Genomic DNA, 14,121 nt, shown 5'->3' on the forward strand with positions numbered 1-14,121 from the left:
ACAGTAATTTATATAAATTATTCTTATTCTTTTTAGGCCAACTTAAAGCGTGTTTTTAAAGTTGAAGGAGACAAAAGTAATAAAAATATATTTCATTCAGCTTATTAACAATGACCTATGCAAGTGTAAGACAAGTTATTTAAATTTTTTAACGATATTGTCCGGGAACTGTAGGGGTAAACAAGGTTGCCTCTCACCCCAAGTCGGCTTGCAAAAAAGATATGCGTCGCACTTCGCGACGCCCTAGACGCCTTTTGAGTTTTGCTAGGGTAAATTTTTCGGAAAAAATACCAAACTTTGCAGGTCTGTACCGAACTTTAGGATGCTCCAAACTTCAATGTTTTATATACCAAAGGATGCGCAAGGATTTGGCCTACACGCCAGAGGCGTTGAAAATAAACGATTTAGTGGCCAAAATGCCTCAAAAATTTAGATTTTCGTAAAAAAAATTCAACGGGTTAAATTTTTTTTCAAATTCAAATGCAAAGCGCCAGCTCCTGTTACGCCCAATCAAGCTCATATTTTGGATTTGGGCTCAGTATGCCCACCGGAACAAACCCTTGAATGCCCACCAAAAAGTCATTTTTGTTACATCCTAATGATCATGCTCAAATGTCGAAAAATTTCAATCGCGTTTTTCTCAGTTGTCCTTTTTTGAACATGGGACAATTATGCGTAGAACGGCAATTCAGTGCTGAAAAGTAGAAATTTTTATCATTTGCTTTGAAAAGTATTTCTATTCGATTTTATTGTTTTAGGTAGAGAAAAGTAGGCTGTTTCGTCGTTCGAGAATACAGGAAAAGTAAATAGTTTCATGACGAAATTTCAAAAAATAATATTAGACAATCGGACTATTAGCTTCTTAGGTACAACCTCACTAAGAATTCGAATCGATGAAAATTAGATTTTTCAGGTGTAACATAATTAGCCTGTAATTTTCCACCGACGGTATCTCGGAAACTATTGGTCTATTTAAACTATTGAAAACTGAAGTTTATATATTTTTTTTAATTGTCTAAACAATGAAATTAGGAAAATTGTTTACCTTCTCAAAAGTAAAGCTTGATTTTGAAAAGATAAACATTAACAATTGGACCAATAGTTTCCGAGACATTAATTGTTAAAAATTACAAGCTTTTTAGGTAACATTTGTAAAAACTTATTTGTATTGAATTGTGTGAAATTTTCTCAGCTTTTCAAATATTCGTTTTTAATTAGTGCTTTTTTCAACAATATTTAAAACAACGAAAATAAATCGAAAATCTATACCTTAAAGAAGCTTTAATTCAGGCCTGCCCAACGTCCGGCCCGCGGGCCGGATCCGGCCCGTGAAGCCATTTCATCCGGTCCGCGACGGCTTTTCAAAATAGTTCTATGACCGGCCCTAAAGGTTGTTTATGGAATACTCAATAAATAAATTGAGTGTTAAAATTTAAAATATAATCATGAGATTAATTTTTTTTTCAATATTTTGAAAACAAAACATTTATTTGTTTTATTTTTGTTTTTGACATACCATGTTGCTAATTCAACGTTTTGTTTGGATTTTCCATTTGTATTTTTTTTATTTCACATTCTTTATATTTGAATTTAATTCTTATCATGTCTATATTAATTTTTAAAATCAATTACTAAACCTAAAAAATGTGCAAAAGGAAGTGTCAAATATAAATTTCTAAAAATTTTGGCTGTTTTTACTTCTATTTGAATTGTTACATTTGTGAGGATTTTGATTTGAATTGATTTTGCCTTTCTTACTAAAGAAAGGTATAGGTTTTACTTTAAGCCAGGACGTCATTTCCAGCTTCGTAAATATGTTGATTCAGCATGAATTTTAAACCGAAAAATCGCTAAAAAATCACACTGCATCGATTTTCGACGCTCTATCGATTCACCTTGACAGAACTCGTCTATCTCGAACCCTCGAATTTTGAGAAAATAAATTCCGTGGAGGTCGAGTGATGTTCGTATGTGGTAAAATTTTGCAAAATTTTGTGTCGCGCCGTTCTCAGCTCCCATAAATCCGATTTCGATTCTCCTAAATGCAGATGAAAGCTAGTGTGCTGAACCTGGGCGAGTTGCCGCGCAAATTTCGAAATATCCATCTGTTTTCGGATGTGTCTAGACTTTTCCAGAAAATACACAGTTTTCAAATGAAAATATGGTCAAAATTTTTCATTTTCATACCTTTTATTTATCTCAAAAATTGCATTTTTCGAGCCCTACAACCTCCCAAATTTTCATCCAGATTCATAATGGTTCTGGAGTTAGAGCCGTTTGATTGACCTACCATAAGAAACAAAATCCCTAAAAAAAGGTAAAAGCCTTCCTGGTGACATTCGCCAACATTTTTCATTTCCGATTTTATTCGAAATTTCTTGCTACATTCATAGTACAGACCATGAGTGAGCATCTGAAACAAATTCGACATCGATCGGCAATCCCGATCAATTTTTAGAACGATTTACTTTTTGCCTTTCTTACTAAAGAAAGGTATAGGTTTTACTTTAAGCCAGGACGTCATTTCCAGCTTCGTAAATATGTCGATTCAGCATGAATTTTAAACCGAAAAATCGCTAAAAAATCCCACTGCATCGATTTTCGACGCTTCGACGCTTCGACGCTTCGACGCTTCGACGCTTCGTTGCCAAGTTGTCAAGTTGAGCTTCGAATACTGGCGCGAGAATGCTGGCGCATATGTTTCGGCTCGACTTATACTCGTTCGTAGTAGCTTGTCTACCGATGTTTCCTTCATCATGTAAGATATCGTAGCTTTTCGGTTTCTTTTGCTCTGTCCGTTTTTGCATAACTGTCCAATGTTTATGCAAAAACTTTTTTGACATAGGACATTCATCCGGGTACAATCAATTTGTTTCCCGTGTGCTCCTAAAATCGCCTTTAAGTAGGCTTCATTTGTCGTGTCGTTTTATTAAACAGAGTTCATTGGATTCCAATAGGAGCTTTCGAAGCTTCTAAGCTTTATATCGTTTTCAAAGTTTTCAATGCTCGCGACGCCAATGGCTATCTACCTAAGGTATTGCGATTGAGTGTGTAGTGGTGCGGTTGTAAAAATATCTATCTCTGACTCTCTCACTTTCGTAGACGCTGAATGGCAAGCTTCCCACTGTGCGGTTAACTCGGTTTTGCTTTGCGCCTGCTTTGTTCGGTTTTTGGGCTCGTACCAAAACAAGAAAACCAAAACCGCGGTGTGTGTCGTCACTTGCGCATTGGAAGCTAAGAATTTGTACGATTAAAAATATTCGATAGGTGAAAATTGCGTTTTCAGTTTCTTTTAGAAAACACATCATTAATAATCCCTTGCTTTTATCATAAGATTTTTTGTATCAAGTCGATGTTGTGAATTGAGAGAAGTTATATTCTTTTGTAAGAAAGGCTCTATCTCACCCCTGGTGGGATTAAATCGGGTTTTTCATAAATGAGTAAGCAAAACAATAATAAAGTTTAGCTGGAAAAAAGCTTTAAAAAAGCAAATTAATCATATCGAATATAAAGATCGCTGCAAATATTTTGAAATTTGAAAAAATGTTTCAAAATGAGTCAACAAATCAGATAGCAATTTTTTTTCCATAAACTTCAATTATTTTAGGAAATTTGAAGAATGACAAATTTAAAACTATCAGATATATATTTTTCTCCACATTTTTAAATTTCGTGCCTTGAAAGTCATTTTGAAATGTTTTGTAAAATATTTGAAAAAAGGTGCAAAAAAACTTAAAAAATGTTTTTTCGTAAAGATGATTTGAATCCAAATTTTGTTTCGATGATTTTTATCTTGTCTCGTTGATTTTTCAAACTTGAAAAAAACTTTCAACGACGAAATTTGAATGTTCTTTTTAAGTTAATGATATCAGGGTATTTAATTTCAATCGACAAAAACATTTACAATACAATTTTAAACAAAATAAACATATATAAAAAAAAACATCTTTGAAAGTTATCTTTGTTTGTCTTTCTTATAATCAGGATATATGAATCTTATTAGCAACACTAGTGTATTTAACAACCTTATCAAATAAATTTTATGAAAAAATGTTTACTTTTTTGAACATTTTCTAACATTAGTTCCGGCCCGCCACTGCTTCGGAAAAATCAGATCTGGCCTGCTGGGCCAAAAGGTTGGGCACCCCTGCTTTAATTTAAAAACGTTACATTAAAAAAAGGTAAATCATTGCATTGACCAGCCGCCAAAATTGTATTGATATTTGTATTGTTTTTTTTAAATCTTCTTCGTTGTATTTCGTGAGATCTTTTTTCTCAAAAAGAAATATTCTTGATAGGACGCATGAAAATTTTTCTTCATTTGTGTTTAAAAAAGCAATCACTCTGAATGGCATATTTGTTGTGGTAAAATGTTGCTTTAAGTGTTAATTACGCAATAATTTGACAGTTGCGCAATACTGATTTCTTTGTAAATTTAATATTGGACTGCGTCAATCGAAATCTTACTTAACTTTGTACAACTTTTGATTCTCGAGATATCGCAGTTTGAAAATTTAGCTATTTCACTATTTATAAGAAATAGATGAAACTTTGGGGTGTTGCCCAAATTTGTGCAGCAAGCTGAGAAAAACACATTTGAAGTTTGTCCCATACATTAGGCTACGTGTTAAGTTTTCGTGAAAAAACTGGATTTCCTCCTAATTTCTAGAACAAAGTACTGGATGTTATAGGCTCTTTTGAAAGAGCACGCGGTTCTGAACCAAACTGCATCAAAAACTTGACATCGATGAAAATGTATATGGGACATTTATGCGATCAGGGCCAGTGTACATGTGTCAGCTTTTTCGAAGGGTGCAACAAGATATGAAATTAACTTTTCACTATTTCTTTTTTTCTCCTTCCTTCTTAAAAAAAAACAAAATAAGTATCTAAATACAGAAAATGAATTTTTTTATTCGTTAAATCTATGATAGAAACCCTTAACATGTTTCTTTATTTTTTTGATTTTATTATTTATTGATATTCAAAATGATAATTCAAAACCTTGATTACCTTCTTCTGTCTCAGCTTGACGGCCAGCTTCAACCGGTTCAGATGCATGCGGTCACCGTGCTCGAAGGCCGGCCCGGTGGGATCGTGGTTCAGCAGCACCTCGAGCTCGTGCGATGACCGCGTGTGGTCCAGCAGGGCCGTCGCAAAGTCCTGACACTGTCGCCGCAGTTCCTGGTATTCGTTCTGAAAAGTTATTAAAATGTTAATAATATTCATGGCAGGAATTAATCATCATTTCTTCACCTTGAACTCGTGCTCGAGGAAGCTCAACCGCCGCAGCTCCCAGCTCAGCTCGAACGCCGTCAGGATCGGATCCTTGGAAGATAAGGCCACCAGCGAGGGGCTGGCCAGGGCGCGATATGCATTGATACGGGACCGTGAGTGCCGCAGGGAGTCCTCCTGCCGGGACGTGACACAGTCGTCGCAGCCGCACCTGGATTTTTTGTTGTGCAGAAAACAAAGAAGAAAAATAGAAAGAGTGAGGGAAAATGTAACAAGTCCATCATAAAAGCCACCGATGTTGTCACATCCATGAGGGATTCCAAGGTCCGACAGGGACCGGACGTTTGCAGGGGATTTAAAGGAAACAAAAGAAAAGATGCCCCAACCAACCGGAAGAGGAGACATGCAAAATGAGAAAACTTTTTCAATTGAATAGATGGCGATAATGGCGGATTGATTGGATAAGATTTTCATGATTTATTTGAAATTTACTTGGTGCCCAAACAAATTCAGGAAAAATATGAAATTTTCAGAAATCCTTGTCCAAAAGTTTTCAACGAATCTAACTAGAATATTGTTCAAAGAAATATGTAATCCCAGAATAATAATATTAATTTTCATGAAAATTTCAAACTTTCAAAATAATCTTCTTCGACGGTTGCTGCCTCCATTATCCTGTCGGGATTTATCTGGAGGATTTTTTCCTGTCACGACTTTGACTTTGACCGGATGTTGTGCCCGCCTCGTAAACTTCCAGCAAAGTCCAGCAGCCTTCCAGGTCGTGGATTTACGAGAAACAAAAGCAAGCTGTGACCTTGCTCTAACAGGGCGGGAGGAAGAGCTCCATTATCCCCCTTCCCCTCACTAACACTTCCGCACCTTTTCCTCCCAACTTCTCTGTTTTTTTCCGTTGTTGTTGATTTAATTTCCCTCTTTCCGCCCAGTCTGCACGGGCCACCGAGCGTTCTTATCTCGGGGAAAATGTGACTCTTGTGTTGAGGAATGTCAAAGGGAAGCGGGGCTGGAATTAAAAACAAACCAAATTTAAATGACACAGAGATCCGTTGCTTGGAAAAGTGACACAAGTTGCTGCTGCTAATGAGCAAACAAAATGACAAACGATGGAAAACTGTGGACACAATGAGAGTGAGCAGGAAGGTGGTTGTTGTTGTTCAGGGTTTTTTGCCTTTCTTACTAAAGAAAGGTATAGGGTTTGCTTTTGGCTCCGACGCCAAATCAAGCTTCGTTCCCAAATCATTTCTCGAGCAATATTCATTCGAAAAATCTGCAAAATTTCATGGACAATCGATTTTCGTCGCTTCGTCGCTTCGTCGACAAGTTGTCAAGTTGAGCTTCACATGCAGACGCGAGCAATGCTGGCGCGTGATGCTGGCGCGTATGGAGTTTTGATACTAGATTACCCCCTTTTAGTGCAAGTTGCTTTATCGATTGCTCGTTCATCACACATCGCCTATCATTATTTTCTATGCTAAGCTTCAGTGAACGCAAACTAGACGCAAGCAGCTATCTGTTCTGAAGCCTCATGCTCATTCTTTTGCCTTTCTTTTTTGTTTTGCTCATTCTCTGATCGATATCTGAGCGAATGAATTTCTGGGAAGCGTCCAAGCTTCCCATGTGCCAGTGACAACGCACATCGCGGGTTTGGTTTTCTAGCTTCGGTACTAGCCTTTTTGTGTATTAGTATTTTTGTCTATCGTACCAGCGCACCAAGGTGGTTTATTCGGTACGTTTGCGTTTGTCGTAGTGAAGTCCCACCGAGCGCTCAGTCGTTGTTTGCTTCCCAATCCCAAAAACGCCTAAATGCATACTCTGGCTTGCTTATTGAAAGCTCACAATTTTGCATAACGCCTAAATGACAGTTTAGTGAATTACAGTAGGCGTTTCAAAGCTTTCAAAAACATTTTTGCGGCTTTACCGTTACATAGTTGTTTACAACACGGCAAATTCTCTGGTGTTGAAACACTTTCTGCCAGTCATTTTCTAACCACTTTAACGCATTGGAGCAAGACGGAATTATTTTGTTTTCTCGTTAATTTTTAATATTTTGAAAAGTGCAAAAAACACTCAGAGAATACGAACAATTTAGCGATATGCAGAAAACATTACGAACATCGCAAATTGTGAGCTAATTCTCTGTCGCAAAAACAATGTGTTCTGATTTAAAAAATCGAAAATGCTTGTGTGCGAGCACAGCTCACAACCGGCCATGGCAAATTGGGCAAAAACCAGCGCTTTTCAGTTATATGAAAAAATATGGTTGAGTTTCGAATTGATTAATGAATGGACCATTCTTTATTTTGCTATTTCTTTGAAAAAAAAATCAACTGCCGTTAACTTCCTTTTGTAAGAAAAGCTCTATCTCACCCCAGGTGGGATTAAATCGGGTTTTTTTGTTTTGGTTTGGCGCTTGAAAACATGTTTTTAATTTTGAGGAAAGGTTTGTTTTTTTTTAAATCGTGAGTGCGGGAGATGAAAACTGTTTTCGTTTCTTGAAACATGAGTCATTTTAAAAGCTATTATGTTTCTTTTGAAATAACATCGATAGCCATAATATTTATTTTGAAATCGAGCAAACACTGATTCTAATCAAAACTCTGTTTCATGTTTTCATTTACAAATCTGTACAAATCTTGAGAACGAAATGTTTGATCACTTTGATCCTTACTTATATTTACAACTTTGCCGAAGACAACAGATTGATAAAAAAATCGTTCTCAAAGTACAGATTTTCAAATATTTGTGTACCTTTTTACGGGCAGCTGTCAAATTTGTATGAAACCTTGTGAACAAACAAATGATGCAAAATGGCCGGTTTGATCTCTTTTGGATTCTCAAAATGATTAATAAAATTGAAAAAAAAATACCAAAAAAGTAATAGGTTCAACTTAAAAACATTAATCCGAGCAAAAATTAGAAAACTGAAGAAACAAGTCTAAGTAAAATAAAATAAATTCAAAACATTAAAATAAAAAAGATGTGCGAATTTAGTTTTTTATATTTCTTGTTTTTTTTTGATTTCATAAAAAATTGACCGTAAATATTCAAAAATCTGTTAGTTTTAATGGAATTTTCTGGCAAAGTTGTAGGTCGTCATTTTACCGTTTTTTTAATTAGCATTTTTTCATAAAAACTCAAAAATGCAAAATTCCACCTTTTTCAATTTTAAGATTTTTGACTCAAACTTTGCGAGTATTTATGTCCTAAAACCTATTTTTTCTGAATAGTCCTCATCTATACCTACAACTTTGCCGAAGACACCTAATCGATCAGACATTTTTTCCAAACTCCTTCATTTTGTATGATAATTCTTAATAAATTCATTTTTTTTTTTATAATTTTAGGTATAAAGATTTTTTGTTATAATTTTAATTTCTTAAAATACTTGAAATGTATAAAATACTTGAGATATTTAAAAAAAACTTAAAATTCTTGAAATACTTAAAATACTTAAAATACTTAAAATGCCTAAAATACTTAAAATACTTAAAATACTTAAAGTACTTAAAATACTTAAAATACTTAAAATATTTAAAATACTTAAAATACTTAAAATATTTAAAATACTTAAAATACTTAAAATACTTAAAATACTTAAAATACTTAAAATACTTAAAATACTTAAAATACTTAAAATACTTAAAATACTTAAAATACTTAAAATACTTAAAATACTTAAAATACTTAAAATACTTAAAATACTTAAAATACTTAAAATACTTAAAATACTTAAAATACTTAAAATACTTAAAATACTTAAAATACTTAAAATACTTAAAATACTTAAAATACTTAAAATACTTAAAATACTTAAAATACTTAAAATACTTAAAATACTTAAAATACTTAAAATACTTAAAATACTTAAAATACTTAAAATACTTAAAATACTTAAAATACTTAAAATACTTAAAATACTTAAAATACTTAAAATACTTAAAATACTTAAAATACTTAAAATACTTAAAATACTTAAAATACTTAAAATACTTAAAATACTTAAAATACTTAAAATACTTAAAATACTTAAAATACTTAAAATACTTAAAATACTTAAAATACTTAAAGTACTTAAAATACTTTAAATACTTAAAATACTTAAAATACTTAAAATACTTAAAATACTTAAAATACTTAAAATACTTAAAATACTTAAAATACTTAAAATACTTAAAATACTTAAAAAATTAAAATACTTAAAATACTTAAAATACTTAAAATACTTAAAATACTTAAAATACTTAAAATACTTAAAATACTTAAAATACTTAAAATACTTAAAATACTTAAAATACTTAAAATACTTAAAATACTTAAAATACTTAAAATACTTAAAATACTTAAAATACTTAAAATACTTAAAATACTTAAAATACTTAAAATACTTAAAATACTTAAAATACTTAAAATACTTAAAATACTTAAAATACTTAAAATACTTAAAATACTTAAAATACTTAAAATGCTTAAAATACATAAAATACTTAAAATACTTAAAATACTTAAAATACTTAAAATACTTAAAATACTTAAAATACTTAAAATACTTAAAATACTTAAAATACTTAAAATACTTAAAATACTTAAAATACTTAAAATACTTAAAATACTTAAAATACTTAAAATACCTAAAATACTAAAAATACTTTAAATACCGTCAGTGGGGGTGACTATGGGTCAAAAAACGAAACACCTCTCGAAATTTCTTAATAACAAAAACAATTTAAATAACATCGAAAATCTTTTAACGTAGATTTGTTCTTAGATAGTTTACTAACATTTTCCCAAAATATGGTCGATTTTGATGAACACTACCTTAAATGCCAATTGTTTGAAAATTGACCCAATCTCACCCCTTAGAGGGGTGACATTGGGTCAAATGAAACTAAAATGATGCTGAAATACAAAGATATGGTAAAAACAAGTCATCCAACAGCGTTTCTTGTTTGAGGAATCGTATTGACACGCTACAATGTTTGAAGTGGAGATTTTCAAACACTTGGGTAGTTTTCGAGCAATTCTAACAAAAATATTAGAAAAATGATTTTTCGAGAGGTCATTTTGGCCAAAAACGTACCCCAACTTTAGACATCTGCCAAAATAACAGGATATGTTCTAGGAACGAATTTTTTTCAGCGAAGTCATCTTAAGATGTCCCCTACACAACCCTTTTAACAGAATTCAGTTTCATTGAAAAGAATCTGAGAAATGGTAAAATCCGTAAAAAATCACTTTGACCCAATCTCACCCCCCAGACCCAATGTCACCCCCACTGACGGTACTTAACTTTCCACTGAATTAAAAATTGTTTCCTCACCTCACATCGTGCGGCATCGGCAACGTGGCCCCCCGGTCGAGCAAAATTTTGATGATCTCGTAATTGTCCCGGTGGGCGGCCAGTATCAGCGGCGTAATGTCCGGCGTGAAGGTGGCCGTATCCGGCGGAAGTGCCTCCCAGCTCTGCAGGAAGACAGCATAAATCAGATTTAAAGTGATGAAATTGGTTTAATCCATTTTTGAAAGCGAGGACTCACGTGTGGGTCCCCGTTCTTGTGGCTGCTGTCCTCGTGGTCCAGCAGCACCTCGACGGCCTCGACAAACTCCTCGGAGATGGCGTGCAGCAGGGCGTCCTTCGTGTCCATCCGGTGATTGATGAGCAGCTCCACCATCTCCAGGTTCTCGTTATCGATGGCCATCAGCAGGGCGGACCGGCCGAGCGGATCGACGCAGTTGATGTTGATGTGACCCTCCGCTTCGGCCTTCTCCAGGATTCTACGCGGGAGGTTTCACAAAAGGAAGAAAGAAGCAGATTGAACAAGATGATTGAAGGGCGAAAAAGGTCGAAGAGTTGCAAAGTTGTCCATCAACTTCACACTCCCCGAGTGAAAAGTTCACTTTTTAAAGGATTACGATTGTTTGACTTTTCGAGAAAGGATGACCCGGGTCAACTTACCGCCTCGTGCTGGCCACATCGCCCCGCTCCACCGCCAGCAGGTACTTCTTCTCCTCCAGCGAGAGGGCCGCAATCTCCTGGTGTGGTCGGACCACGTTTTCCTCCTCCATCATGCCGTGGATGCTGTGTCTCTGAGTTTGCGAAAACGAGAAAAAAGAAAAAAAATAAAAGAAATCAAAAGTCACACACGTGATGTTTCAAAACCAAGCAGAAAACGTAACATCTGTAACAGAGCTTATGTTGATGATGATGCTGATGCTGCTGCTGGTCCGATAATGTGAAAGGATGACGGATTTCTGCGGTGATTCTCCGGTGCGGTCACGATGTGACATTGTGAGCAGATTGTGCTGAGTTTATCATACGTGGGAGGACACTCTTCGGTCAGGATGCTGCCGTTTTATGATTGATGGTATGCTGAACAATGCTTCACTTCAACGCGATTGCAATCTCAAATTATCTGAATTTTATTATAACCTACCCCTTTTCCTATCTTTGGGCTGAAAATTCATTTTTGAAGGCTTAAAAGGCTTCATAGAATGAAAAACATGACCGTTACAAAAGGTATACGAAATAGTTTACAACTGATTGTAAAAAAATGATCAAAATTTTTAAGCTTAATTTAATTTGCATTTTTTTTTATTTTTGGGGGAAATTTGGAGGGGGATCAAAACTTGGACAACTTTATTTATTTCAACTCTCAGAATGAAGTATCTTGACGAAACAGTAGATTTCTTCCAATAGGTTTGAACGAGTTCAGGAAAAATCAAGCACTGCAACAGGTGAAATGCATTTTTTTTTCAATTACGGACACATTGAATTTATTATTTTCTTCTGTAAAACGTTTGTTTCCTCACTTGAATGTGATAAGATAAGTGTCAAACTCAAAAACAGTATCGATAAGCATTACTTTTTGATACAACTGCTGAAAAGTTGACTCTTTCTCCACTAAAATGGATGCTGAAATAGTAGTCAAAAATCAAGTTTTGCAACGATTTGCTTACAACATTTTTTGCAGTTCCGAAAAACGTTTATTGAATGGAATTTTATGTCAAACATTCATGAGTTAAGATAAACAAAATCAAATTATTCGCTCTACAGCATTGCCTTGGCGTTCTCGATTGCGAGATTCCTACTCGAAACTAGGTGTCCGAAGGCTTGATTGTTGAGGTAATTGAAAACCTCTTTTCACACCTCAGCTTCCATCCACCCCGGGATTTGAACTGACGGCCTTAGGATTGTTAGTCCAACTGCCTACCAGCGACTCCACCGAGACAGGACCCAGGGAGACGACTTCTACAGCTGACGACCTAACCCTCTAGGTTAGATTGGGGCTAACATTTACTTCCCCGTCCGTTCTTAACAAAACAATATTGAAAAATGTTACTTTTCAATACAAGTGTTGGAAAGTTCAAGTTTTCAGTACCCAGTACCCAGTAGGACTTTTCAGCACTGGTATTAGAATTGATTTTGAAATCTGTTATTTTTAGTAGTAGGGGAAATCTACCCATTTTAATCCTAATAAGCGGTCGTGTTTGAATGATGCTGGATAATCTAGAGTCTCCCTTGAATTTTACTAAAACCAAGTACACCAACGAGTAGAGCAAGTTTTTGTGAACATTTCTGTTTATTTTCACTTTCACTAAAAGTTATTCTATTTCTTTACCAAGCATTTAACAAAAAAAATTCCCAAGGGTATTCTAATCGAGGCGAATGCATTGGGCCACGCCCATTTTTCTAATATCGGCTTAGTTCTTTTTTCTTCCAACACTCTGTCGAGTGTTGCCATTTGCGCTGACAGTTCAAACGAACACTCACGAAATGTGGTATTTATAGGGAAAGTTTCCTGGCATCGCTGGCTGTGCTGCTGGTGGTGTTGACGGCCAGTCTTTGTTCTTTTTTGCCTTCGTCTCTCGCTCGGTTTTCTTTAGCCTTCGATTTGAATGCAAAGTGAAAATTGAAACGTCAAACGACTTGGCGCGTTTGTTTTTTTGATGGCGCTTGCTAATTTATTACATTTTTCGGGATTATCCTTCAAGTGAGTGCCTTACTAATGATCAAAAGAACATGTTGCCGGTAGTTGGAAGCAATTTCATATCTTAAGCGCCGTGAAAAATGTAACACAAGATTTTCTTTCCTCCCAAATAACCACAAAATGCCCGGTGTTCAAAATCACAAAACACGTTTATTTTTCATTCCTTCTCGTCCCATTGTTCTCAATGCCTACTTAGTCCATCAAACCCTTCTTCTCCTCACCCTCTTCTTCCTCAAATGCCGCTCCACGGCCTCACCGTTGGCCGCTCCGCGACCGAAGACACCGCAACCTGCTTCCCAGAACCTGGCGAATCTTTCGGCGTGTCCACCGGCTCCTGCGCGTCGCTGATTTTCTTCGAGCCGCCTCGCGGCCTCGCTTCTAGCGGCCTCCCGCCGCACGTGGTGCCCCGGGTTTCGAAGGGGTTGCGCCTGCCCAGCAGAAGGAACCGATTCCGCTTATCGGACGCGGCGGCCGGGATGAGCTGACCCGGGTTCGCGGCCGATGCTTGCGGACCGCGACGAACAGTTGCGCTCCTCCACAGAACAGCTCCTTTTTTACTCGCGTGTACTTTCGCGCACCGCAATTTTTTCCGCGACCACCAGCAGTTGAACGCAACTGTTCTCACTCCGATTCATCAAACGACTCCTCGAACAGCTCAGGTTTTCCGTCCGTCAACCCGAACTTGCTCTCTCCTTGGTCCCGCTCTCTCTCCCTCCTCCTTGCTTTCTCGTGCACCGCTCTCCCAATCTCTCCGGCGGACCGGAAACAACGCCGATGTATTGGTGAGGACGCAATTGCTCGCGAGGGTGAGGTTTGGTTTGGGGACGTGAACTTATTTTTGGGTAAGCTTCTTAACTCTTAAGCAGTTTAACATCTTTTATGG

The 14,121-nt window shown here is 35.9% G+C and overlaps 1 protein-coding gene across 2 annotated transcripts in view; it reads right to left on the bottom strand.

The window, feature by feature from the left end:
* Positions 1–14,121, bottom strand: part of LOC6033360 (transient receptor potential-gamma protein) — a 184,994-nt gene that overhangs the window by 12,045 nt on the left and 158,828 nt on the right. For both annotated transcript variants that reach the window (XM_038252717.1, XM_038252716.1), the window contains exons 6-10: positions 11,207–11,337; positions 10,788–11,025; positions 10,571–10,713; positions 5,257–5,446; positions 5,014–5,196 (exon numbers count right to left, since the gene is read on the bottom strand). In XM_038252717.1, the coding sequence (XP_038108645.1) occupies positions 5,014–5,196; positions 5,257–5,446; positions 10,571–10,713; positions 10,788–11,025; positions 11,207–11,337 (885 nt within the window). The remainder of the gene's footprint in view (positions 1–5,013; positions 5,197–5,256; positions 5,447–10,570; positions 10,714–10,787; positions 11,026–11,206; positions 11,338–14,121) is intronic.

Source organism: Culex quinquefasciatus, chromosome 2, assembly GCF_015732765.1.
Source record: "Culex quinquefasciatus strain JHB chromosome 2, VPISU_Cqui_1.0_pri_paternal, whole genome shotgun sequence".
Taxonomy (NCBI): Eukaryota; Metazoa; Arthropoda; class Insecta; order Diptera; family Culicidae; genus Culex; species Culex quinquefasciatus.